Genomic DNA, 26,975 nt, shown 5'->3' with positions numbered 1-26,975 from the left:
TATATATATATATATATATATATATATATATATATATATATATATACATATTACATTAAAATACATTATTTTAAAATAAATAATTTAAATTTAAAATAACTATATAAAACATAACTTAATTGACAATGTTATTTTCAGTACTTTACCTTTGATTATTTATTATTTATATACATTTATGTAATAAATCAAATATATAATTATATATAATTATATTTACATTAAAATTATTTATTTGAACAACAATGTATAATAATTATATTAAAATACATTATTTTAAAATAAAGGATCAATTATATTAAAATAACTATATAAATAATGTTATTTTCAGTTCTTTAGCTTTAATTTATATTTCTACTTTTTGATTCTTTCTTTAGTCAATGATTGGATCACTCTTCTCCATCATCCTCTACAAGCAGAACTACAGAAAAATCACGCCTTTCGAATCCATCTGTCATTAGTATGCAGAAGAAAGTCCCATCTGTCAAAGTGGGGCGACTGGTTTTAGGAGGGTGGGATTCTCTGGGGGGACTGGGATTAACCACTGACACCAGTGACACATGGAGCCCACTAATAAGGGGAGTAGAGAGAGCACACGCTCCTCTCAAGACAAGCGCAGTGACAGCCGGAACCGCCCCGATATACATACACACCCAGCCCCCCAGCTCTGGACCACGTCTCTATTAGATTTAGTGAGGGGACGCATCTGCTCTCTGACATCCAGTTCCCCAGAGGAGAACTAGTCCCTGCCTGAGCCTGGTTTCGCTCAAGGTTTTTTTTTTTTTTCTTAGTTAAGGGTTTAAAAAACATTTGGGCCCGGTTTCACATACAGGGTTTAGCTTAAGCCAGGACTAGGCCATAGTTCAGTTAGGATTTTAAAGTAATTTTTATAAACGTGCCTTAGAAAAAACATTACTGGTGTGCATCTTGAGACAAAACAAGGGCACTGACAATATTTCAAGATCAATCAGTGCAAGTTTCTTTCAGTTGAAACAGCTCAGACTTACATTGTAGTCAGGGACTAGGCTTAAGGCTTGTCTGCGAAACCGGGGGTTAATATTCAGTAATATTATTGATTTGATTGATTTTAATGTGTCACAACAGATTACTAAGCACGTTTCCATTACAGATTTGCGCAAAACTTTGGCGATATTTTATAAATGTCAATAAAAAAGTATTGCGAAATGACAGCGTTTCCATTAGCCAATGTTATGAAACTAAAACGTAAGCTTTTGCGCCATTGCAGTTTTGCGAATTATTCCTTTTTTGCATTGCCTGAAAAAGCACCTCATGCGAGCGCAAATTTTTTTTTTGCGATATATGGGCATTTTTGCTAAATTGACGCATTTCTTGGGGTGGTATCTGAAAAAAAAAAAAAAAAAGATGAACTACACCCTTTCATCTCCTAGAGCAATAAGTTGTAGACACAGAAGGTTTGTCCTTTATGGTAGCTTCTTTAGCACCAGATGATTTAATGCTCTGGAAGATGCATGATGGATGAATATAAAGTTGGCGTTATACGTAGAAAACTGCAAGTAAAAACATTGATCTCTGAGAGCTGTATCATCTATCCATCCATCCATCTTTTTAAAGAAATTAATACTTCTTTGAAGTATTGAAGCATTCAATTGATCACAAGTCATTTACAGTGTTACGAAAGATTTTTATTTTAAATAAATGCTGTTCATTTGAACTTAAGAACCTTTTTAAGATGTGTCAGAATTTCCACATAAATACTAATCAGCTCAACTGTTTTCTGCCAAAGAGCACAATATAATAATAATAAATGTTTCTTGAGCAGCAAATCAGCATAGTAGAATAATTTCTGAAGGATCATGTGACACTGAAGACTGGAGTAATAGCTGCTGATAATTGAGCTTTGCAATAGCAGGAATAAATGCCATTTTCAAATATATTAAAATAGATAATAGTTATATTAAATTGTAATAATTTTTCACAACGTTACTGTTTTATTTCATTTTTCATCAAATAAATGCAGCCTTTGGGGACATCAAATATTTCATGCTTGCTGAAAAAGACCCGGCTTAAAAAAAGTACACTTCCATAATGTACTTAAAGTGCTCTATTTTCACGCACTAATTTTGTACTTAATATACTAAAAATTATTCTTTAGTACTTCTTGAGATAAACTTAAGGTCAACTAAGTGTACTCAACTGTGCTATTTTGGGACACCATGAATATGAACTAAAATGCGTTTTTAACATACTATCTCTGTATTTAAAAATTTGTATTTAGTCACCACTTGTAGTTCACTTGAGTGTGCTAGTGTATGAAAGATAGGTTCAAGTGTACTACAAGTGGTAACTAAATACATTTTTTTAAATACAGAGATGGTACGTTAAAAGCGCATTTTAGTTCATATTCATGGTGTCCCAAAATTGCACAGTTGAGTTGAGAACACTTAGTTGACCTTAAGTTTACCATGCAAATATATGAACTATTATTAGGCTACCGGCTGGCACAGAAAATATGTTAACAGGTTTCAGTACAGCATAAACGCTCTTGATGATCCAAACTGATTTTTTATTCCATTGTTCAATAATAAATCATCTTGAGCTCATTTTTTTCGTTAGCATTACAACGAATTATATCAGAAATCGAAAGAAGATCCAGCAGACAAGCCTCATAAATTATGCATGTTGGAACTGAAATGTATTCTGACGCATTGTCTCTCGGCATTTTTTCCTTTGACAATATACACCATTTTCGTCTTAGCACAAGCAATTAACATCACTTTTAATTGATCGGGTTTCATCTACGAATAGTTCCCCATGAAATTCCACGCCCATGCGAGCCCACAGACAAAGACACAAGAAGTCGGGAAAAAATAAAGACGAGAGAGTCAAGACAGGACAACGAGAAATCACCTCCACTGAAATGAAAAAGGGGAAAACAACGATGACGGCAGGTAAACGCTAAAAAATTGCCCTTACCCTACGCGAACTGCCATCAGAGAATGCAGATCTTTTCGTGCTGATAACTGAACCAGGATGTCCCTCAAGGCTCTATCTAATAATCCATCTGCATGCCTTTCCGTTCTGAGATAAAACGCCAAACACATAATATCAGTGATGAAATACCACAGAACACGTTTGTTGCAAGCTAGTTGTATTCTTCTGTCGGCTAAACGCGTAATAGGGTTACTTTCGATTCCCCTAGTAAATCTGTCAATCGATCCGTCTCTCTCTCTCTCTCTCTCGCTCTATCTATCTATCTATCTATCATCTATTTTAAATAGTCACTTGATGCAACTATCAACAGCAACAATAACAGAAAAAAGCAAAGGAAAAAAGCTGGGAAACAAAAAGGAACAAACATAGCGGAACAACAATCTAAACATAATGACATCGATTCTCATATGACATACAGTTATGTGATGTGAAATAATGTACCTTTTCTCTGGCGGATAGTATAGCGTGTACAGGTCATCCGTGAGAGAGGGAGGACTTCGTATAGCAATTTGATCAGTCCCAAAAGCCAGGTCGCTTAACGAGTTTCCGTCTTCGTCAAATACATCGTTGTCTAGTCTGGAAAAAAAATTGATTGATGCATTTATTAAATCAAAAATTAATCACCAGAGTTATATGGTGTCGATAAAAAAAACAGCGTTTGAAAGAAAGTCTAAATAAATCGCTAAATTAATTCTGCCGGAAATGATACAGTTGTTTTGAGAACAAAATAAATAAAATAGGCTACACTGTGAGATGATAAATGCGTCATGCTCGAAGCAGGTTCATGAATCGAACTGTCTTATTATTGTGTTATCTTTTTAGGGTAAATGGGACAATAATAATCTTATTTCTAAGCGTTTCGTCGCTGTTTTTTTTTAAAGCAAATTATGATGAAGCTTGCTATATTTGGCCATATGTGCTCTATAATGAGATTTGATGGTGACTTGTGAAACGTACCCAAATATAACTGACATTGTAATCTTATAATAATCAGTAAATTAACACAACAAAAGGTCCCGCACTGAGCATCTCATTCGTTTTTTCTTCGGTTTGTACAGTGACGCCACTGTACCGTCATCTTATACGGGCCACCCGTTACATTCATTGGTTTCTCATGTTCATACAAGCTACACTGCATCTGCCTGTCCCGATGGAGAAATTCCTTCTTAGCGACACGAACGCCCTCCCACATTGCGCTTGCACTGTAGCCTTGCGTAAACACTCGGGGGGAAATCTCGTTGGGCTGTTACTGATTGAAGTCTACAGAATAATACAACAAAGCCAATCCTTTTTCCACTCTATAGTAGCCAAAAAATAAAGATCAAATCCTTATCCGTTTTTTTTTTTGTCTGCGCTTCGACAAGATGATTAAATTCTAGACTGTTTAGACTGTAAAATCAAGCTCGTTGCAGAATATAGTCCGTTTCATCATGAAAGAAAACCCCAAAACGTTGAGCAGAAAAGCTTATACATACCTCATCTTGGGAAAAGTCATCCCAATAGGCGTGCAGTAGGCGCTGTAGTGCATCATGATTCCGTAGATGAGCAAAGCTAAAGTCGCTTTACTAGATCTGGCCATGCTGTAAAGATAGAAGAAAGTTAAATAAATAACGTAAACATATAAAACACTTATAGACTAGCCGCGATACAGTCCCGGTAAATTTACAAATGCATCGGACGCCTGGGTAGGGCTGTATTAGGCTATATTCGATACAAGTAATGCGCAAATAACTTTTGCTAAGAAAGCTTTTTTACTTTTTTACTCATATTTCCCGCTCATGAGATGGAATTTGAAAAGTTTAAAGAATGCCATGCATGCGCAACAGAATCCTTCTCCCGATGAGGCAAACGATAAAACCGGTAGATAATCTTTAGAAAAGCAAAATCCAGTTGCCTGAGCGTCTTCGTATCATAATTCCTTGGCTTAAACCGAATAAAAACGTCTTTGCCGGATTTGAACCTACCTATTGCAGAGTAGGTAGATAGAAATGCTGTTGGATGCGACTCGGGTGCGGCTGTGATTGTGTGAGAGAGATAGAGATCTTCCTCACAGCACCTCTTCCCTGAAGCGCCACCGTCCTTTGCTTATGTGCTCGTCGGTTCAACCCCTGCACTTTTATACAATAACCAATATAAACAAAATCACTTTTCCAAACAAAACCTCGGTGAAATCAGCAGCACTCTTTTGTCTACATATCCTTTCGCAAAACTTTTTCTGCTGTGCTCCGATTACCTCGGATTTTTATCCATGAATAGGGAGTCTTGCCTTTTTTTCAATAAGTCACATTAAGTATGCCACAGACGTCATCAACCCTTCCTCCCGGGATATAATAGTACAGTTCCTTCCTCATCGACGAACGAGTCATACACCTCAAATGGAACTTTCCTCTAAACGTAATTTCGGGGAAAAAAAAGGACAATTTGCAACTTTTTTTCAACTTGACGTGACAATGTGACTGCCAATTAGGCTCACCAGTCCGTGGGTTGTCTCGAGGTCCCAAACCACATCACTCACTCCATACAGACACTTACGCACTGTGGGGCTGAGCAGTGATGGGACAATAGCGGGTGGACACGACAACAAAAAGAGCCAAGTTCAGAAACGCCACATTTGTCACAGGGTCACGAGTTGAGCGCTGTCCAGCAATGGGGTACTGAAATTTCATTGTGAATAAAAATAGCGCAAACTTTTTTTATTAACTTAAGCTATATTTATAGGCTGGATGAAATGTATCTCTCTCTCTCTCTTTTTAATTTTTTTTTGCAATCAATAAAAGACATATTAGTCTATTTTAGTCTCCTATGCGTCATGGCCTTTTTTTGGTGCGTCTGAAATGTTTTTCGAATGATAAGCCCACCTAGCTATGTTCCACTTATAACTTCAATATAAACTCTCGTTCGTTTTTCGTTATATCACTCCAAAAAGCAAAACGTTATTAGTCAGTCAAAATACGTGATTTTGTTATGGTAGCCTACTATGAGCAAACTGGGTCCCTGATGCATTTACTGGCCTGTCCGCACACAGATGGCGAAGCCTGCAGTCGTGCACCGGTGGATTTATGAATTCATTCATGATTACGATTAGTGAACTCTGACGTCATATGTCGAAACTATAAGTCACCGCTTCGTAAGTATACTACTCACTCATTCTGTACACAGAGCGTGATTTAGTTGAACAATGAATCCGCGCCTTGGTTACCTATCACCTCAGGTCCGTTCTTACCTCAATTCTGCCCCCATGTGTTTCAGATTTGAAATTACATATGAAAACGTTGGTTGGTTTCAGAGGTGCACGGTCACCTGTAAGCGGCTTGAAGACTAATTAGATATTTTTTGTTAGACTTTTGTAAATAAACTAGGCTGTAATTAAACCGTTTTATCCAAACGCTCTATATAAAGTCATCAATAAGGACTTTTGTTTATGCGCATCCTGTATCGCTCGGGAACGTACTGTTGCTATAGTTACCACGCAACTTATGTTCGCGAGACTTTAACTTTTGTGATACCAGAACGTTTTTTGAAAAAGCTGTTGAAAGTTGTGGTTATTGAAACTTTGATGAAATGTAGCTATATATGTATTGCCTTTACTTGCATAATAGTACAGAAATAGTAGCCTACACATAATTTTACTTAGTTTGGGTTTGGTTGAATCTAAATGGGGGTTAGGCGACCCAATAACTCGCAGCATCATGAATGGCGTTTTAACTTGCCTTTCACCTGTTCATTTGTCCACCCAAGTTACAGCATTCACTCACTCATTCATTCATTCATTCATTCAGGCATATTTATGTATGTAGGCCTATGCAGCATGCATATCAGTAGACCTATTATTTTCATAATTGTTAAAAATATATGTGTTCTCGGTTCACAAACCCATACTTGCTGTAAAAAGAGACAAACACAAACTTCTTTAAGTAAATGAAAACGTGCTATTACTGACTGTGTATGAGTCAAGAGGAGGAATTATTTACAGTAAAGCTATTAAGCTGCTTCCTCTGGGTATCCTGCTGTAACCAATGAGATTAAGGTACATTTGTCAACTTGAGTGCAAGTATTGATGTCCTGAATTACAGTGGGAGGAAGTCGTTGTTTCGTCACACATTCGTCTCCTGTGTCACTACATACTGTGGTACTTTCAATTTCCAACTGGTGGTTTATGGTTTCCCTTGTGGATGAACATGACCTCTCTATGACGCATATATAAGCACGCCTACAGCATGCAAGAAACCTAACTTAAAACGGCTTCAAAAATTAAAAACAAGAATTTTTAATTTTTGGAAATTACTAATTTACATATACATACATTTTACAACTGATGCATAATATATCATTAGACTATTATGCCGTGTCTTCAGGTGCTAGCGTGCAGTTTTTTAAGCAGGGATATGATAGAGTTTATCAAAATATGTTGGTTGGTTACAGTAGTAAATATGTGCATATCCACATACAGCATAAAGGCCTACAGAATACGACAATATGCACATAAGTATGTAAACAAAAGTTACATTTAAAAAAATAATATAATAAATGCAACAGTTATGCAGAGCCTTGGTTTACTTTAGTGTAGGACAGTCAACTGTAGTGCGATCAAACTCCACTTGAAGTCAGTATTTACCAGTGGAGTGATCTGATTATATTTAAGAGTTTTGGTCAAATTACATTTAATGTGAGCTGTTGTTTTTGCAATAATAATGTGACCCTAGACCACAAAACCAGTCTTAAGTCGCACGGGTATATTTGTAACAATAGCCAACAATACAATGTATGGGTCAAAGTTATCAATTTTTCTTTTATGCCAAAAATCATTTGGATATTAAGTAAAGATAATAATAATAATAATTCCTTACGTTTATATAGCGCTTTTCTGGGTACTCAAAGCGCTGTACATAGAAGGGGGGAATCTCCTCATCCACCACCTGTGTGCAGCATCCACCTGGATGATGCGACGGCAGCCATATTGCGCCAGAACGCCCATCACACACCAGCTTATTGGTGGAGAGGAGACAGAGTGATGAAGACAATCAGCAGATATGGGGATGGTTAGGAGGCCATGATGGTCAGAGGCCAATGGGCGAATTTGGCCCTGGGATTTTTAATGACCACAGAGAGTCAGGACCTCGGTTTAACGTCTCATCCGTTATTTTGTAAATTTCCTACCTTAAATATATCAAAACTTAATTTTTGATTAGTAATATGCATTGCTAAGGACTTCATTTGGACAACTTTAAAGGCGATTTTGTCAATATTTAGATTTTTTTTGCAGCCTCAGATTCCAGATATTCAAATAGTTGTATCTCAGCCAAATATTGTCCTATCCTAACAAACCATACATCAATGGAAAGCATTTATTATTCAGCTTTGAGATGATGTATAAATCTCAATTTCAAAAAAATGGATTCACATGGTCACATATTAGGGATGTAAAAATATATTGTGTCACAATATATATCGCAATACAAAAATGCAACAATATATATAACGTATAGTGACAATATGTATATTGGTTATAGTTGACCTAAAATAAAAGTTTAAAAATCAAATATAGTAATGTCACAACAAATATGGGAAACGCAAAAGGTCACACATTTGAGCTTCCATGTTTTATTATTTATATAAATAAATTAACAATTAATTATTCAATTTAATTATTTATTTATTTTTATTTAAAACAGCCTACATAACCATCATATATGCTTATGTCATGGACAGAGTGTAAGTATCTGTGTCTAATATAATTTAAAATTTTTAGCTAAGCAGAATCGTGAATATTTCTATTTTGGTGTCAGCATTGCCTTGCCTGCACTGTAAAAAATGACCGTGAATTTAACGGTAAAAGACTGTAAAAATGCTACAGTAAAAGCCTGTTAAATGGTTAACGGTAAATTCCCCTACTATATATGGTGAAAAACTGTATTGGACATTACATGTATTGGACATCAATTTTACGGTAGTATACTGTTTTTGGAAGTGAAAAATACCGTATAATTTACAGTGAATAACCATAAATTGACATTCCCAGAATTCCCTGCGTTACATTTAAAATTTGATGTTTTTTTGTTGAAATAACTATGTTTCTTCTTAGTTTTTTCTTATCAGTTTTGTATATTAGGGCTGTGTGTTACACCTAATGTTGTTAAATGAATGTTTATTGCATTATTTCAGTTTCATGTGTGTTACCATGATGGTGTTCGGTGTTTGTATGAATGACACTGTGCACCTTCTATATATGTTATTATTTAAAGCTGCTTGTGATGGGCTTTGGTTCATCATGTGACTTTCTCATCACCACCTGCATTTGGTGGTTATCAGTGTATTACAAAGGTACAAAACAGATTTCAGTACTTCAATAGGTTGGTATATTAATATTATATCAAATGAAGGTATTTAACTGTAAATTTAAGTTAAAACCGTAAAACCTAAAACGTTGCTACCGTATTTTTTACGGTAAAATTCCGGCAACCACAGCTGCCGTTTTTTTACCGTATTTTTTTTTATAGTGTGTTCATGGGGCAGAAGGACCAAGTTCAAGCCTTTAAGTCCACCCCCGATGTAATACCAAATTTTGTATTTTAATGACCAGAACTTTTTTTTTTTTACTGTTCACCATATGTGTTAGAAGTATTCATTTTAAAACTTGCCATTTTAACTTTATTTTGGCTTTTTTCTAAATAGTATAATGGGAGTATAGTATCTATATTTGGCTAATTATGTTACTCCTTGGGTGTCATATATTTCATGAATGGTTCATTTTATATTAGCCAAGTGATTACCAAGCATATCTAATTTGATTTGTGCTTCAAATATTTTAAAACATCACTGGACACCAGTGCAATGTATCCGTGAAATGTGCCCAGGATGTAGGCTCACTCATTTTAACTTTATTTTGGCTTTTTTCTAAATAGTATAATGGGAGTATAGTATCTATATTTGGCAAATTATGTTACTCCTTGGGTGTCATATATTTCATGAATGGTTCATTTTATATTAGCCAAGTGATTACCAAGCATATCTAATTTGATTTGTGCTTCAAATATTTTAAAACATCACTGGACACCAGTGCAATGTATCCGTGAAATGTGCCCAGGATGTAGGCTCACCACTAAACGTAAACGAATGCTAGGAAGCTGCAGTGATTTAAGTCCACAGGCAGATGGCGCCATAAGACTGATCTAAACACCGTACACTACGAGCCGTCTAGTGTTTATTACTTAGGTTTGCGTAATACAAAGGCGACCTGCAGTGCTATTATGCTTAAAATATCACCGGCTCATCGTCTTTCCTCTACTTGCCAACTGAGAGACTGTGATTTCTTTCCGTTCACCATTCCCTGCGGCGGCCATATTGTGGGATGCGTTGCTGCAAGTTAAACCAATTCAGAGCGGAGGGAGGGGGAACATCTGCGGGAGTCCATCCACTATTCCTAGAGCTTGTCTTTTGTTATGTAGCATAGCCGCATAATCTCTACCGGTTCCGGTTTAAAGGTTTCTGTTTGCTAGGATTGGTCACTGTTACTCTTTTCCTTTTACTGCAACACAAGAACAAAACCAAGTAACGTGACTGGATTAATAATATCTATCACGGATTTTCCCTCTATTGGGCACAGCATTTATTAATCACGTCTCGTGAGGTGTTACATGGCAAAGGAATGGGACAGACTGTGATTTTCAAGTTGAACACAACAATACCAGTTTGAGTGCAACACTGAAACATTTAACGTTACTGACGAAGCGGTCGGAAGGCGTATGTAACCTCAAGAAAAAAGAACCGATTCGGCAAAGGTAAGAAAAACGATTCGGTTCATTTCGTGAAAGTGTAGTCAAATGGCCTAGTCTCCTCTCGCCTTTGAGTTTGTGTGAAACGAGTGTGTGATTGTGCTTGAAAACAACAGTGGGCGCTTAGTTCTGTGTTTTCTCCTAACCTGAATACAAATCTCTGCGGCAGACGCGTTCTTGTCCCAAAACTAGTTGTATTTCTCGAAAGAAGTTTCGTAGCCGCCCGACTAACGTTAACGTTACCGTGTTCGCTTCGACAGAGACCGAGAATGAAACGTGGCTCCTTAAAGTTCCCACCTGAACCGTAGGTTTCCGAGGAAACGCTGTAATCGTCCCGTTCGCAATTAATCGGACGTTATTGTGAACGCCAGTACTTTGAAACTCGTGTAAACTCGCATTTCTGTCTGTTTATGAGGATTTTGTTGACAGATGTCCACAATGCAGGCCTGTAGTTTACATACACGCCACAGGGAACATGGGGTGATCCATACTTTGGACCAGTGTGTGAACGACTCGCTTTGATATAGTGTAATTCTTTATCAGTAAACTATGTAACTTAGGCTAACTTTCCGCCATTAAGTCTTTATACAATTTCAGATTTTAAGGACGTTTGAGAGGGACTCGTGATCAGTTGTGCAATCTTAACAATAGACCTCTTCTCCAGTGTGTTGTAGTTCTTGCAGTTAACCATCCACTCCAGTTTGTAGGTACTCTCAACATCCGGGCATTTCACACCATCTTCGGTTGTTTACAGTGAATAATTTATGAAAGGATGTCATAACAAAACCGAGTTCGTGCGTGCGCAAGCGCCTGATTAATCCTCCTTTAGTAATCCTTCTGTGGGCACTACCTCTGCCCCACTGCCTGATGCTGACTTGACTCTGAGTGAAGGGAAGGATGCCATCTTCAGCTCTCTGATCTGTTTCCTTTTGATCCTGTCTTCTGTATACTAAATGTTACTACCACTCATGCAGGTCATGGCCCTTTTGTGGGTTGTGGGTCTTCAAACTTGTAAATGGCAAGGACCCCCAAATATGATATGAAGATATCGGACTCGTTACAATGACCCTAATCATTGCAAAATTGCAAAACCAATTTTGATACCACAGCAAAACTTGAAAATCACACTTCTATATAATAGTAATTTAATCATTTAAAAGACAAATATAGCAAAACAGACTTCAGAACTTCTCTCTCTATGCAATGTTATAAAAAAAATCATATCACTTTTGTATTTAACTTTATTTTACTGTAATATTTTTGAAAGTGTCTTATGTTCACCAAGATTGTTTATTTAATAAAGTAAACCAGTAATGTAGGCTAGTTAAATATTATTACAATTTTAAATAGATATTTTATATTGTAATATATTGTTTTATATTGCAATATTTCCAAATGTAGGCTAATTCTTGCGATGCAAAAGCTGAATTTTCAGCAGCCATTACTTCAGTCTACAGTGCCACATGATCCTTCAGAAATCATCCTAATATGCTGATTTTATACTCCAGATCAACAAGAATTATTGACAACCCTGACAGAAATTACAGTAAAGATTCTGTTGAATTTTTCACCAAAACCAGAAAATCCCCGGTTTAACCAATATGCCACAAAGATGATTAGCTTGGTTTCATTTAGAAGTTTCCCACTCTCTGTTCAGGAACTGTCTATGTCCCTTTATTACCTTTTATACACACACACACACACACACACACACACACACACACACTCACTCACTGGGAAGACCATGTAAATATTATAAGACAAGGAATTTTAGCCTGTGGACGTAGAATGACAGTGATCAGTGATGCTATTTCTGTACTATTATGAACTAATATGCAGAGCAGGATGTTATTTTGACTGGGCTAAAAGTAGTATTACATAGACTACAAATGCATTGGTTAAATCTCTGTCTATGCTAAAGATGTATCTATGTATATTCATGATTCTGGCAGGGGTAGAAGGGGGTTGACTATGGTGGTTATGGGTCTATACATCCCTCATGTCCATCTTTTTCTGTCCTCCCTCACCCTTTGCTCCAGCCTTTGACAGGCACAGCAGGTGGCTTTTGTGGTATGAATGGACTCGGAAGGAAGTTTGTCCCCCTACTTGCTTGGCTCTGATTGGCAGCAGCAGCAGAATGCCATGGTGATTAGGCCATTCCGCAGTGCTGTGAGTCTGCCAGAGCAACTATAGTGTTACACTTATTGTTCAGCAGTCAGCTCAGCCAAGCTCTGTATTTACTAACACAGCGTTTTCACTGAAAGCCAGAATGTGTTACCTTAGGATGAGGATTTGAGTTGAGATTCAGAGATCGTTTGGGATCAAGAAGTATCAGATATTTTTAAGTTTAATGCAAAAAAAGTGCAGGTTTCACTTTTGAATTCATGACCATTTCCTTGTTGCATTGTGTTGTTTGTGCATGTGGTGGGTGGACATGGAATACAACAGAACTGTGCAATATTTCAGCGCTTCTAAAGCGTCACCTCGTGGCAGAGAATGAATTTGCATTTCCAATAAGCCTTTCTTGCTGTTTATGGTCAGATCGATGCAAATATCAGCTCATGTGTGTACGCAGCATACCCATAGAGATGTAAATGAGAGAAGTTAATGTGCCTTCTAAAAATCTAAACAATTAAGAGTAATATTTATACGTTGTAAATTAACATAATTTATATGCTTGATTTATCCCTTTTCATAAAAATGGTCTAAAGGCTCAAATGCTGTTGTATACGATTTTTGTTTTAGTAAAAACCTGTATCTGAACTGTAAATCATGCAATTTCATGGTTCAGTACTGTATGTTACCACAGACATTGTCCAACCCCACTCATACTGTTCATTTTACTTGTGCAGCTCTTAAAAGGGGTCATACATTGCCTTACATTTATTTTTAAAAATTCTGCAGATACCCTGTAAATAGTGAAATAAAATTCCTTCCTTCATTTTTGTTGATGTTTGTGTATTGAAAATATTTTTGATTGACATTTAAACTCCTATCTGATTTTCTTTCTTTTTTTTTAAAAAAAGGTCTTTTTTTATTTGGGCTAGTTAAAATTTTTTTAGGGCTACGAAAATTTGAAGAGTACCTGCCCGAAGGGCTAACAGGGATTTTGACATTTTTCATCTTTTTTTTTTTATCATATTTGATATCATAGTTATTGAATAATAATAGTCCATGTGACATCAGTGATTCAATCTTAAAGCTACGGAGTACTTTGTGTGCAAAAAAATGTTTTATTTAACTTTATTCAACAATTTCTTCTCTTCTGTGTCAGTCGTTCATTAGAGTACCACGATGCATGTGAAAATGAAAAGTATTCTTATAGCTTCATAAATTTATGGTTGAACCACTGATGTCTCATGGAATATTTTAACGATGTCCTTCTTGGCCTTGAATGTGGTAGTTGCTTTGCTGTCTATGCGGGGTCAGAAAGCTCTCGGATTTCATCAACCTTTAATTTGTGTTCTAAAGATGAACAAAGGTCTTATGGGTTTGGGACATAAGGGTGAGTAATGAAACTTTTTAGGTGAAATATCCCTTTAAGGGTAGATCCCTTGAGCGCAGCTGATGATGCTTTGAAGTGACACTGGAGTGATCAAAAATATTCCAATATACCAAAAAAGTTTTGATTCCTCCATCCTAATTTTCTTTCCTTACATCCTTCTCTTGCATCCTAAGGGTGGTGGAGCTAAGACACAAGGAAAGGAAACAAGGATGCACAAATAAGAAATTAAATGTTCAATTTTTGGGTGAACTAATAAGTTTAGATGGGAGAAGGTATCACCTTTAGTAGTACTCATGCTTCAGGTGATGCAATATGAAATCCCAGTCATTGTTAATGCAGTGATCAAGACCTGGGACACGTACTGCAGTGACACTGCAGACACTGAAGAAAGCATACATTCAAACAACACACATGAATCTCTGCAGAGCTGATGATTTTCTGTCCTTAATCCATTTGATCTGACTAGCGCTGACATGAGGCCCCGTGTTTCATGTCATGTGGCATTCTGATGCTCTGACTGTTTAATCAGGTCTGTGTGCAAATGTGTCTGACCATCACTAACCGTGTCACTGTACAGCCGCCATGAGCGAGGACCCGCGGCCGTGTCAGCTCACTCTCTCCAGTCATGCACTCCCTGGAGCAGTGGGATTGACGTTTCTAACAGAGCGCTTTTCGTGGCTCTCATCAGCACTGAGGGGATAATGAGACGTCTCATAATTAGAGAGTTCATATCACTGACTTTGATTAGAATGTGGGTCAAATGATTGGTGTGTAATATGATTTACAGAGGACGGAAAGGACGTGTCAATACATGACGTCACTGATAAAGAGGGAAAGGCATGAATGATTTTAGTCCCATAGTCACAAGCTGCTTTTGTATGCAACCATTTAAAAGTTTGGGTTCGTTTAAATTTATTTATATTTTACAGGCCTGTTGAATTCTTGAGTCTGATTGGCTGACGAATTATTTTCAGGGAAACGCAGTGCTAAAGTAGTTCCAGGCAGATCTCGACTTTATTACATATCCATATCGTTTCGCCAAATGATTTCAGTTATTTCAAAGGTCCTTACAGCCTACAACAGCAAAAAAAACAACAATGACACTGACAAAGCAAATAAATGTAGTAAACAATAAGATAACACGTACACGTTTTGGAATTGCAACGGAGGCATTGGTGATCATCAATCTTTTTTTTTTTTTTAAATCCTCTGTGTATTCCCTCAACCCTGTCAGGCCCAGCTGGATCAGACGGTGGATGACTGAAAGCTTCGGGAACCTTTTGTAATCCAACCGAACTGAATTTGATTCAGTTTGATTTCAATTCCCGTTAGCCTGGTAGAGTTCATTATGTTCTATTGTAGTTTATTGATCAGACTGCCTAGTCACATGTTTCAGCAGCTATTTATATTGCTGTAATCATGAGGGCCATTTGATATTCCTTTTAATATATCTTGACCACTTGTTTGGTTGTTCAGCTGTTCAGTTCTTAGAGCTCAAGTGGCCAACCTGCTAATCAGTTTGGGTTGATTTACACTGCCTAACAGACATGTGACCTTATAACAACTGGGCACGGTCAATGAGATTTATGACCCTTTGCCTGACCTCATTGACTGACTTGAAAGGCCTTTGTAATGGATTACTATAAAGGATAAACCCTGAAGCGCTGCTTCTTTTCAGTGAGACAGCAAAGCATTAGACCTGTAAGAAGTGATGTCATTGTGGTTCAAGAAATTTAACCTATCAGAAGTGAAGAGAGCCTAGGTTGTTAGAATGTAATGTGAATAAGCAAAACACTTCTTAAGTTTATATTTTGCCCTCCATTTAGCATTTAAATTGTCTTGCTAATTCCATCTATCTGTCTATCTATCTATCTGTCTATATGTCTGTCTGTCCGTCTGTCTCAAAATCTATCTATATCAAATCTGTCTCTTGCTCCATTTAGCATTTAAATCGTCTTGCTAATTCCATCTGTCCATCTATCCGTCCATCCGTCCGTCCCAAAATCTATCTCAAATTTCACAAAACATTTACTATTAAATTGTGAAACTTAAATTGTTTTACAGGGTTTTCCCCCCATTTTTAAAAAATCTTGAATAGCTTTCTTTTTTTTTCAGAATCACTGGATTTTTTTGTAAATTTCATTGTTTCAAAGGCTGTTCTGCTCATTCAGGCAATCTATAGCCTTGCAAAAAAAATTTTTTGAAGACACATTTCACACACCCAAGTGCCCCTCGATAAACCCAGGATTTGCCTGTTAGCGCTTTGTGTTGTGCACAACTTGAAGGATCAGATATGGATTTGAGAGTGTGGATTTGAGAATTGGAGGGCAGCTAAGTAGACATGCTCGACCATGTGCCTTTTTCATGTTTCATATTTCTAACAGGGCACCGGAAATCTTTTTCGCCTTGAACTGCTATCATTCTTTTATGAATTATTTTACGATGTCCACATGCATCAGCGACCTTGCATGGTTGGTGTGGTCCGGGTCTGTGTCAGCGTCATCGGGGGCCTTGCTGTCCTCTAGAAGATTAGACCGTGCAACTAGAAGGATTAAATACCTTCAAGACTCAGATCAGGGGATTTGAAATGAGGAACTCCATGCACCCTCACACTGGGTCCCGGATCCAGGTCTTTTGCACTGCGGTTAGCCTAAAAAGAGCACTAAATAAAATAACCCTTAAAGCTTCTAAGCTTCCATCCTGCGGTAGTGTTGGGGACAGAGAACGGAGGAAATGTCTAAAGGTCAATAAGAAGATAAGGTCCTGTTTACGGCTGGTATTAAGATTAATTTTGGTCAATCGCATCACAAGTAGAAGAGGGAGTCACATTCCTATTTACACCTTGTGTTTAAATTTGTCGCTTTTGTCCATTTTTAGCCACCTGTTTTCTGCTCTTTCAAACTGATATGGTGAAATAAGCTTGCGCAATTTACATAAGAATGTGAAAGGAGTTCACTTGTGTTCTCTCAAAAGTCCACTTGTTATCCGATTGGCAAAATCACATTTTAATACCAGGTGTAAACATGGCCTATCAGATGTTCATTGATCTCCAAGCTTTCTCTTAAACACTTGTTGTCCCACCCTGATTGCTGAGCAAGTTCTAGTGACTTAATTTGTTAATTTACTAGTTTTGAGTGTATGAACCACCTTGCACTGCTTTCAGACAAGCTGTGTGAGTGAAAATGTACATGGATGTACAGTGCAGAGTTCATCCAAGCATAGAGAATAGGGCCCATCCGTCCGTGTCACTGATGTGTACACACTGTTAATGCTCTTTCAACCCTCTATAGGCACAGACCTCCCATTGTTTGCCAATAATCCTCACATTTGCGACCTACTTTCTGTCTCGGCCTTTTCTCTTCCAATCCTCTGTCACTTTTTCACCCATTTGCTGACATACGCTCTCTTGTCACTCATGCTGCTTTTCAAAGACCCACCCTACCCCAAACAAGTACTTGTGGTGTTGATCTGTGCTTTTACAATATGATAATCTTTAGAAGTACATGAGGGGAGAGGTGAGCCATTGACTAGAAAAATCTTATGTAATTGTAAGCTGGTAGGACAAAAATTGGATACATGTCAATATATTTGTGTATTAGGCTTTGCAGTGTAAGGCCCAATCCCATTTCTACCCTTTACCCCTACACTTACCCCTACCCCTCTGTTTCACGCATTCACGTGAAGGGGTAGAGGTGTCTCGATTCTCTTTTGGTTGGAGGGGTAGGGGGAAGGGCCAGATAGCCCTTCAAACGAAGATTTTTCTAGACCACACTTCAAACTAAGGGGTATGAGAATTATCTCAGCATAAACCGGCTACAGCAGCAATGGCTGCCCGAGCAAACAAGAAAGACCCATAAATGTAAGCGTTATTGACATAAAACAAATGATTATTTTTAATTAAAATCTTTATTAATGTTACATTCAATCGTGTGTTCATATTTACGGTCACTTTATTCAAAGAAACGTTTACTGACTGCACGATAGTCCCACAACATATTTTCATTTCTGATCAGCGCAATAACCACCATAGACATTAAGGAGGGGGGGCCTTAATGCGGAATATATATAGTTTGAACACTTGGTGCCTTTTTTTAAATATAGGAGTAGTATCAAAATTGGAAATTGAAATTTTGCTGGCATTGGCTACTGAATTTTTGATCTCATGACAACCCCATTCTCAGCCAATCCATTAGTTATGTGTGCTTGTCACACACTGAGCACTAAGCAGCTCTCTTACAAAGCTTAGATTGTGCTCAGAGGCCACATGCTTGCTTCTCCATTATTAGTCTGAATCCAACAACATTGTCATTTTACACTGTGTCCACATTTAGAGCAAATGGCACAGAGTGATGCTACAAAACTAAATCGCTCCCGTCACGCTCCACAAATCGGTGTCCACTGCAGGCATGTGACGTCACTATTGAAATTTATAATGGGAGCAATGTAGTTGGGCATGATGTCGCTTGCTCTCAGTGTAGGTCGGATGTAAACGATTCTTAAGCTTGAAGATTTTAGCAGAGGTCAAGGTTGAATTGATTGAAGCTCATTTGTCAGGAGTATATAAATGTTCTCCTCATTGAAAGGATGCCGCAGTCCCCTCAGGTCCAGTCTTTGAAATTACATTATGGGTATTAGAAGCAGATGATGTAGTGCTGAGCTTTATATGACTCCATCAGAGGTCAGATCTTTCTCCAGTTACTTCCTGTCCACCGCTTCTCAGAGCTGGGATTGATTAAAGCCCATGCTGGCGTGTTTACAAGCACCCGTCATTGGCTAATCCTGTCCTGAGGAGGTGACACCTTTCTAGATGTTTCCTCACCGGGTCAAGGGGGAGGATACAGCTCACGTGTCGAGACATGTTCGGCCCACTTCAAGCACTCAAGCTCACACTCAAACAGTCAAGCTCAACCACTCTTTACTGCTGTGTTTTGCTTGAATTTTTCATTTTTCAAACCCTGAAATACTCCCTTCTATAAAGTTCAACAGTGGCCACCCACTTTTTTGGTAGCCCTGGTTATGTAAGTATTTTGTCCATAGGGATTTTTAAAAAAAGTTTTCAATTAAGAGTTACATCATGGTGTATGATTCACTGAAGAAGGCTTGAGCCGGAACATCTGATTGTTGATTGCTCTGTTGCGAAATAAAAAGAAACTTCAATTTATTAAGAAGATATACAGCGAGTGCGGATCCTTTATTTGAAAGTGATTTTACTTACTCAATCTGATCGACGCACCCAAAACTAAGATCGAGCAGAGTGATTTTTATTTTTTTGTGAAAATTAAGTTACAAGCTATGAACTAAACCAAGCAGCTATGAAGCTATAACGGGGGCTTGTTGTGGCAAAAATGGCACCAAAAAGAACACACATTCCCCTCAAATACAAGATAAAGGGGCAAAAATTGCTCCTGCACAAGTTAAATCTCTTAAGATTAAAATGAAACCTGAAAATGAATGAAACGTGTCAATTTGCAGAATTATATTTAGGGCTGTGCACATTGCATCATGTTGTTTTTCACGCAGTGTTTTTTTGCAGCATCGTGCATTATAACCAATCACACATTTCTGTTGAGCTTTTGAATGCAATGGCAAATCAGAGGCATTTCGATTTTCAGCACTGAAAACACTGGCGCTTTGTGCATGCGCTCACTGACTGAATTCTGTGCACTCGTAAATTCTCTTCATCATAAACAACAGAGTGCAGAAAAGATGCAAGTAAGAAGTTAATTTTGCAGCTTTGATTTTTGTCGTAATATTGCAGGCCTACCCTGTAATGAGTTTGTTTTTTAAATGTATAATTTGTATACAATTTTAAATAGTTTGTTGTTGTTGGTAACAGTTTATAGCGTGACACTAATCTGCAGTGATTAGTCGATTTCAGTTTCATTTCATCATGTTTGTAATGCCTGATAAAGCAGCGTTTGTGACTGTGGCTTAATATTCACAGACACTAGTCCATATCGTGTTTTGATTCAAGTGTATTGACCTACTATTGATTTATCCATCCAAAATTGCCAAAGTCCATGCCATTCTGCGTTATAAAGTGAATTCCGTTTTTATGACTGAATTCCATGATTCCCTCTGCGTTTTCAGGCATAGGGCCCGTTGCTGCAAAGCGTGGCACAACCAGTTATTAGATTTAGGGGGCAATTACTTTTTCACGTAGGGCCAGGCAGGTTTGGACAGCTTTTTTCCCTTAATAAAAGAAATCATCATTTAAAAACTGCATTTTTCATTTACTTGCATTATCTTTGTGTAATATTAAAATTAGTTTGATGATCTGAATCTTTTAAGTGTGACAAATATGCAAAAAATTTTAAAAAACAGGAAGGGAGCAAAAACCTTTTCACACCACTGTACCTTTGATCATCAACCTTTTAGCTTCCAGTAGGTCTTTCTTTAAAGTCATTGTTCAAAATGATATACTCCCCTATGGAGGAAATGAATGTGATTTTTACTTCCAAACCGACTGTTGCACTCTGTATCTTCTTGTCTGGCGTCGTCTGTTTCTCCCAGCTATCTGTGTTCCCTGTGCGGTGGCCCTGCTGTGTCTTGTAACGCTCCTCTTAGGGCCACCTGTTCCTTCAAGGCCACGCTCGCATTCCTTATTCCCCTGCACATGTGTGCCTCCGTCGTGCTGAGTGCAGCCCAGACAATGAGGCCTGGCAGAAACACAAGCAGGGACGGGGCGTCTGGAGATTATACTGTCATCTCTCTGGAGCTCAGCTTGTGAGGGTAAATCACATTGACCACACGGAGCAGGCAACACGTCCTGACACTTTTGTGTGGGTTGTTAGGGACGTGGATCAGTGTCCCAGCACTGCTCAAAAGACGCCTATGTGATTAACTCTGAGATGTGCATTGCTGCAAATCTGTTGAAAGCAGGTTTGATTTGACTAGTAACAAGAAGCAGATGCTTGTGCTGAGGTCTGATTTGAGGTTTCCTCCATTGTGAAAATACATTTCCTTGTTTGACATTCTTATGCCCACTTTTATTTCGTATTGTGTAATGTTAAAGGGGTCATATGATGCTTTTTTTAAAGATCATTATTTTGTGTATTTGGTGTAACAGAATATGTTGACATGCTTTAATGTTCAAAAAACACATTCTTTTTCAAATACTGTACACTATTGTAGGTCCTCTATGCCCCGCCTCTCTCAAACGCTTCGTTTTCTACAAAGTCCTTCCTTCCGACAAGCGCAGTCTGCTCTGATTGGCCAGCTGACCCAGTGCATTGTGATTGGCCGAACACTGCAAGCACTCGTCGGAAATATAATGCCCTTTACCATCTAGGTTCACGAAATGGTCGTCCATAAAATGCATTGCTGTTCTGTTGTATGTAATCTTAAAAATTTCTAAATGCATTTACTTCCAAAAGGCCAAATAAAGTGCTGTTGCTTTCACCTAGAAACACACCGCGTCTCCCTGACATGGCTGCAGTTACTGAAACCATGCCTTCTTTCTTTGCTGCACATTTGGGCGCATTATGCAAATATTCCCACATAGTGACCTTGATATGTGGGGACGTGTTAGAACGAGCCATTTTAGGGGGGTGTGGCAGAGTCTTAACTTTGATAAAGAATATCTCTTTGGTTTTGAAACTTTAGTCTTTGCAACTTCAGGGATCTTATCTATGCACAATCAGCTTGTAACACTCCAAAGAGAAAGGAAAACTTGAAATCGCATCATATGATCCCTTTAATTAAAATGTGAAGAACAAGTGAACAACTGTGAGATTTTGCAGCCTCCGCCACAAAGTTGTCCAAGTTTTTTTTATTACTATTGCTTGGGTTTATACTTGGGTTTATGGATTAAAGGGTTAGTATGATTTTCCACTGCTGTATGCAAAATAATATTTTGAAGGATATGAAACATAGAGAGGATGATTACAGCAATTTTTATTTATTTTTTAATTGTTATTGTTTATTTTAAATGTGCACAGCGCACGTTGGGGAGCAGTACGTTTTTTTTTCTTAAGAAATTAATACTTTTATTCATCCAGGACCCATTAAATTTAATGCTGAAAAGATTTGTTTTCAAACTAGGGCTGCAACTAAAGATTATTTTGATAACTGATTAATCTGTCTAATATTTCTTCAATTAATTGGTTATAAATTCCTAAATATTATTATAATGTAATAATTTTATTATAAACAATTCATTTTAATCCCTTATTAAAAATGCTATTTCACACGCTGTTCTCCAAACAATTTGCAGTTTGAAGGCTATGAAAACAAATATAGTTAATGTATCTATAGGCTGTACATTGTGCAAAAAAGGGTTAAATATAAACATTCTAAAAAAAAAAAAAAAAAAGAAATCAGCTTGCTTACTTAAATTCACTAAATTAAAACAAACAGACTAAATGTTAACTGTTCAAACATAGTAATATTACATTACATAGTAACCAATTACCTTAGTAATATTAATAGTATACATAGTAATTACATTGTCCATGAACTCCCTTTAAGTCCCTTTACTGTTACTGCTCTTATAAAAATAGTTACTTGTGTTGCATGTAAAATTTTAAAACTCTTTAATGTCTAACAAGAAATATTTGATCAAAATGTTTAAAGTCAGAACTATTGCAGTCCTATTCTATTGTGTGCCGTCTGTTTGATGCACATACAGTACAGCACATATGTGACAGCGTTCATTTAGTGAAGAATGTGAAGTTACAGAGACCCACTAGCTTTCATGATTACCCTACAAGCAAAATTGGAAAAAACTTTGTTACACTGATAAAGATACAAATGTGAAAAGCAAGTTACATGCTCAGGAAACCCCCTCTGCTATATGCTGTATGGATTTTGCCCATAGAAATGCATAATTCAGTACTGTAAAGTGACATGACCGGCAAAGGTTATCTGTGCAAAGCATGCAGATGCGTGCTAATCAAATTCATTATTGATTATTTTCATTGTCAATTATAATCAATTTTATTGATTAGTTGTTGCAGCTTTAAATAAATCCTGCTTCATAGAATCTTTTAAAAAAACATCACGGTTTAACAAAAAATTTAAGTAGCGACTGCTTTCAACATTGATAATATGAAATGTTTCTTGATGATGTTAACAATGTGGAAATGCGTCATCACATCACAGTCTATGAAAAGGGTCCATTGTGTCAAAGAGCCTCTCTCAGGGAATCTCAACAGTCTGATGTGACGTGTTTTACATTATATTTATTGTAGCTATAAATGGTTGCAATTGCTAGAAGTCAAAATTGCATTCGTTTTGCAAAAATGCCATGAGAGCTGGTAAATACTAACTCATCTCTCCACAGGCTTGACTATGGGCTGTGTCAAGAGTAAAGAGGACAAGAGTCCTACACAGAAATACCGACCAGATCCCACCAATCCCACCCCTGGCTCACACATGGGTCTCTACGGACCAGACCCCACTCAGATGGGTCAGTCACCTGCCCTGAAGGGCCCCACCAACAACTACAACAGCCGCACAACTGGGCTCACCCCGTTTGGTGGCTCCTCCTCTGTCATCACACCCTTCGGTGGAGCCGCCTCCTCTTCCTTCTCCACTGTTGCTGTTAGCAATCCCTTCCCCGGTGGCGTCACAGGTGAGTGGATGAGTGATAAGAGCTCTGTCTGTACCTCTGTGAAGTAGCTTTGTCTAAGCAAACAAGAATTCCTAAGAAACTATATCAGATGTCTGACACCAGATCTGGCCTCATGGATCTTGACATTTTTCCATTTCAGGTTTTGTGAGCCATAGAGCTCTATACAAAATATGTGAAGGATATTTATTTATTCCCTGTTCTAAATTCTAAATGTGTGTGTGTGTGTGTGTATATACTGTATGTGTATATGTGTGTGTGTGTGTGTGTATATGTATGTGTGTATATTAGGGGTTGAACGACTTCTGATTTTTTTTAAGTCGCCTCTTATGTGATGAGAGTCGAAGTCGACTAGTCGCTGATGACATCATTAATGAACAAATAAGTCTGGAGTTGTGACAAACACCTTGTGCACAGCTATGGCATATGACACATGGCTGTTGCTCCTATAACAACTTTTTTTATCAGTTCTTTTGTCTTTGGGTCGTTATATTTCTCACAGATAAAGTAGCACAGTAAAGATTACATTAATATGAATGCATTAGTGAGAGCGATTGCGTGTGTGAATTAATTCTACCTGGCAGCGTCTCTCTACTAGTAGTGAGCAGAGCATGTGAGCGGAGCGGGGAGCGGAGTGGTAATATTTCCTAGAGCAGATGAAATGATGATCAGCGGTAGCTGAGAGCTAACTAAACTAAAGATTACATTAATATGAATGCATTATGCCGAGTTCACACTGCACGATTTTCAAACTCACCGGATCTCCGTTGTTTTCACACTGCATGACTATCTGAGGTAGCAACAATACGCTCAGTGCCGCTTGCTCAACCCAGAATGCCGTTTGGTGATTTGCTTGTTCGAGATCGAGAATCTGTAGAGATCGAGAATAGTAGAGCAGTTATGGAGTCCAGATATTGTTTCAACGAAGTTGCAAGCCTTGGCTTATACATAAATGTAAAGTAAAAATCAAAGTTAAGAATGAGCAGGGAGAAGAAACTGAGAGGGAGTGCGGGGAGACTGTTAAAGTTAGTACAGATTCATATTGATTACAGAAAGCACGAAGATGTGCTACGCAAGCATGGTGCAGCAAAAGGTGAGCTATAGTTACATACCATAATAAATGAATAAACAGGTAGGCTAAGGTTATATTCGGTTGTACGGAGCCCCGATCATGACATGCAGACAAAATCACGGCCACGAATTTAGAATAGGCTAGTTCTCTTTTATGCTAGGACTACATTATGGCCACGAATGGGGGTTTCACACTGCATGACTTCACAATAGGAAGAATCGCCGACAGCTCTGTCTGGTTCGCAAACTACCTTTCACAATAAAACACACCTGAGAAGTGATAAGGAAATAACGTGAGAACCCGCGTGCGTCAGACCGGAGTTCTCGATCGCGAGCAAGTAATTATTAAAAATATATATAGCCCACAAATTGTCTGTGAGCTGATTTCCAGCTACAAGGAGAAAAAGAAAAGCAGATTATGCAGAAGGGAGATGCACGGAACAGGGATTGGGTGTTCTGGAAAGAGAGTTGGAGGTAAATAATTTAGCAGTAACTGTTATGCTGATGTTGTGGCTGGTCAAGCAAATGTTTGTGCTTGTTTCTGTATGATATAATTGTTCAATACCTATTAAAATACTGATATTCTGGTCTATAACTCCTCCCCGAACTTCCCGCTGCCCTGTATCTTGTCCTCTCATTGGCTGTAGGTCATCGCCGATGTGTTTTTCAGTCAGAACTAATTTCACACAGCGTGATTGTGAATCGGCGACAACTCCAGATATTTAGCATGCCAAATATTTTGCGGGCGTCGGCAACGCATCGGCGATTCCCTCAGATCGCGTCTTTGATAATTCACACTGCGTGATTGTCACTCACATGAATGAGCACCGATTTGCCTCCAATGTCGGGCATTTGTCAGTGATTTCACAAAACCTGTCGGCGAGTGAAAAATCGGGCTAAAATCGTGCAGTGTGAACTCGGCATTAGTGAGAGCGATTGCGTGTGTGAATTAATTCTACCTGGCAGCGTCTCTACTAGTAGTGAAGCTGTGGAATTTAGTTATTAAGAAATATATGCTTGAACTTTTCAGTTTCTAAGCTATTTTATTGAGAAATCACAGAACAGTTGACAATACATTTCCGCACTGAATGACTCTGTGTGCGTGATGTACGTGCTACTGTCTGAAGCCTATGTGTGTGCGTTACAGTGCAGCAGTGCATTAGATTAGAACGGCGATTAACTTACCTATACAATAAGCTGTTTAAAACGTGCATTCTTCTGTTCAATTTCGAGCATCCAGTAATATAATCACACATGTCTTGTGGAGCGCTTTCAGAGTATGCATTTATTTGTCATTTGAACTGTTTGGAAACGGAGCGTAAATGTGTAAGTCCTTCAAAGATTTCTTATCCTGTTGCACCCTCTATAGGACCAGCGACTAGTCGACGTTCAGCTTAAAGCGTCATGGCAGAGCATTGAAGTCGACTAGTCAGTGCAACCCCTAATATATATATACACACACACACATACATATATACTGTATTTATACACACATATATACATACACATATACACACACATACACACAGTGGAGATCAAAATTAGAGAACAACCTACTAAATTTCCTAAATTTCCACTGCTTAGTCCTATTTTCCTATTTGAAGCTATCCTAACAGGAGTAGAAGGTCAGTTTTTAAAGCATATTTTATTAATTAATTGTATTATGAAGCACAGTATAAAAAACTTAAATGAGATATTTGAAAAAGAACTTTGATAAAAATTAGAGAACACTCACTTACAGAAACCTCCAAGTTATTGGTGTTAATCTGGCACCTGCAGCTTATTTCCTTCATTATATGACAAACCCTATTTAACTGGCAGCATTCCTCCAATTTTCACTCAGTTTGCAAGATGGCGGGGTGCTCCAAGGTGACTGAAAGCCTGCGACACACCCTTTCAGCCACTGCAAGAGAAAATGGTCATTCCAAAACTGTTGATTTCTAGAATATTACAGCTTTATAATGACATTAATTCATTAAAGTCCCCCAAAAAGGCTGGTTGTCCACATAAGACAAATGCATGAGAAGACAGGATAAAGCAGAGACTCTCAATGGGGAATCGGTTCAACACTGCAGCTGGAATTGCT

General features: G+C 37.9%; 2 protein-coding genes across 2 annotated transcripts in view; one reads left to right on the top strand and one right to left on the bottom strand.

Annotated features, from left to right (window-relative positions):
- Positions 1–2,931: 2,931 nt before the first annotated feature.
- Positions 2,932–11,505, bottom strand: LOC107584203 (glucagon family neuropeptides-like). The gene is made up of 4 exons (XM_016270711.1): positions 11,396–11,505; positions 4,446–4,550; positions 3,412–3,546; positions 2,932–3,057 (listed from the first exon to the last, which is right to left on the bottom strand). Exons 1-4 carry the CDS (start codon positions 11,431–11,433, stop codon positions 2,949–2,951), a joined length of 387 nt encoding a protein of 128 aa, XP_016126197.1. The 5' UTR covers positions 11,434–11,505; the 3' UTR covers positions 2,932–2,948.
- Positions 10,262–26,975, top strand: part of yes1 (YES proto-oncogene 1, Src family tyrosine kinase) — a 38,361-nt gene continuing 21,647 nt past the window's right edge. Inside the window, exons 1-2 of the mRNA XM_016270702.1 lie at positions 10,262–10,748; positions 23,531–23,821. Of these exons, the coding sequence (XP_016126188.1) occupies positions 23,539–23,821 (283 nt within the window). The 5' untranslated portion in view covers positions 10,262–10,748; positions 23,531–23,538. The remainder of the gene's footprint in view (positions 10,749–23,530; positions 23,822–26,975) is intronic.

Source organism: Sinocyclocheilus grahami, unplaced genomic scaffold, assembly GCF_001515645.1.
Source record: "Sinocyclocheilus grahami isolate Dianchi unplaced genomic scaffold, SAMN03320097.WGS_v1.1 scaffold5.1, whole genome shotgun sequence".
NCBI classification, from domain to species: domain Eukaryota; kingdom Metazoa; phylum Chordata; class Actinopteri; order Cypriniformes; family Cyprinidae; genus Sinocyclocheilus; species Sinocyclocheilus grahami.
This window is presented reverse-complemented; position numbering and strand designations above follow the sequence as displayed.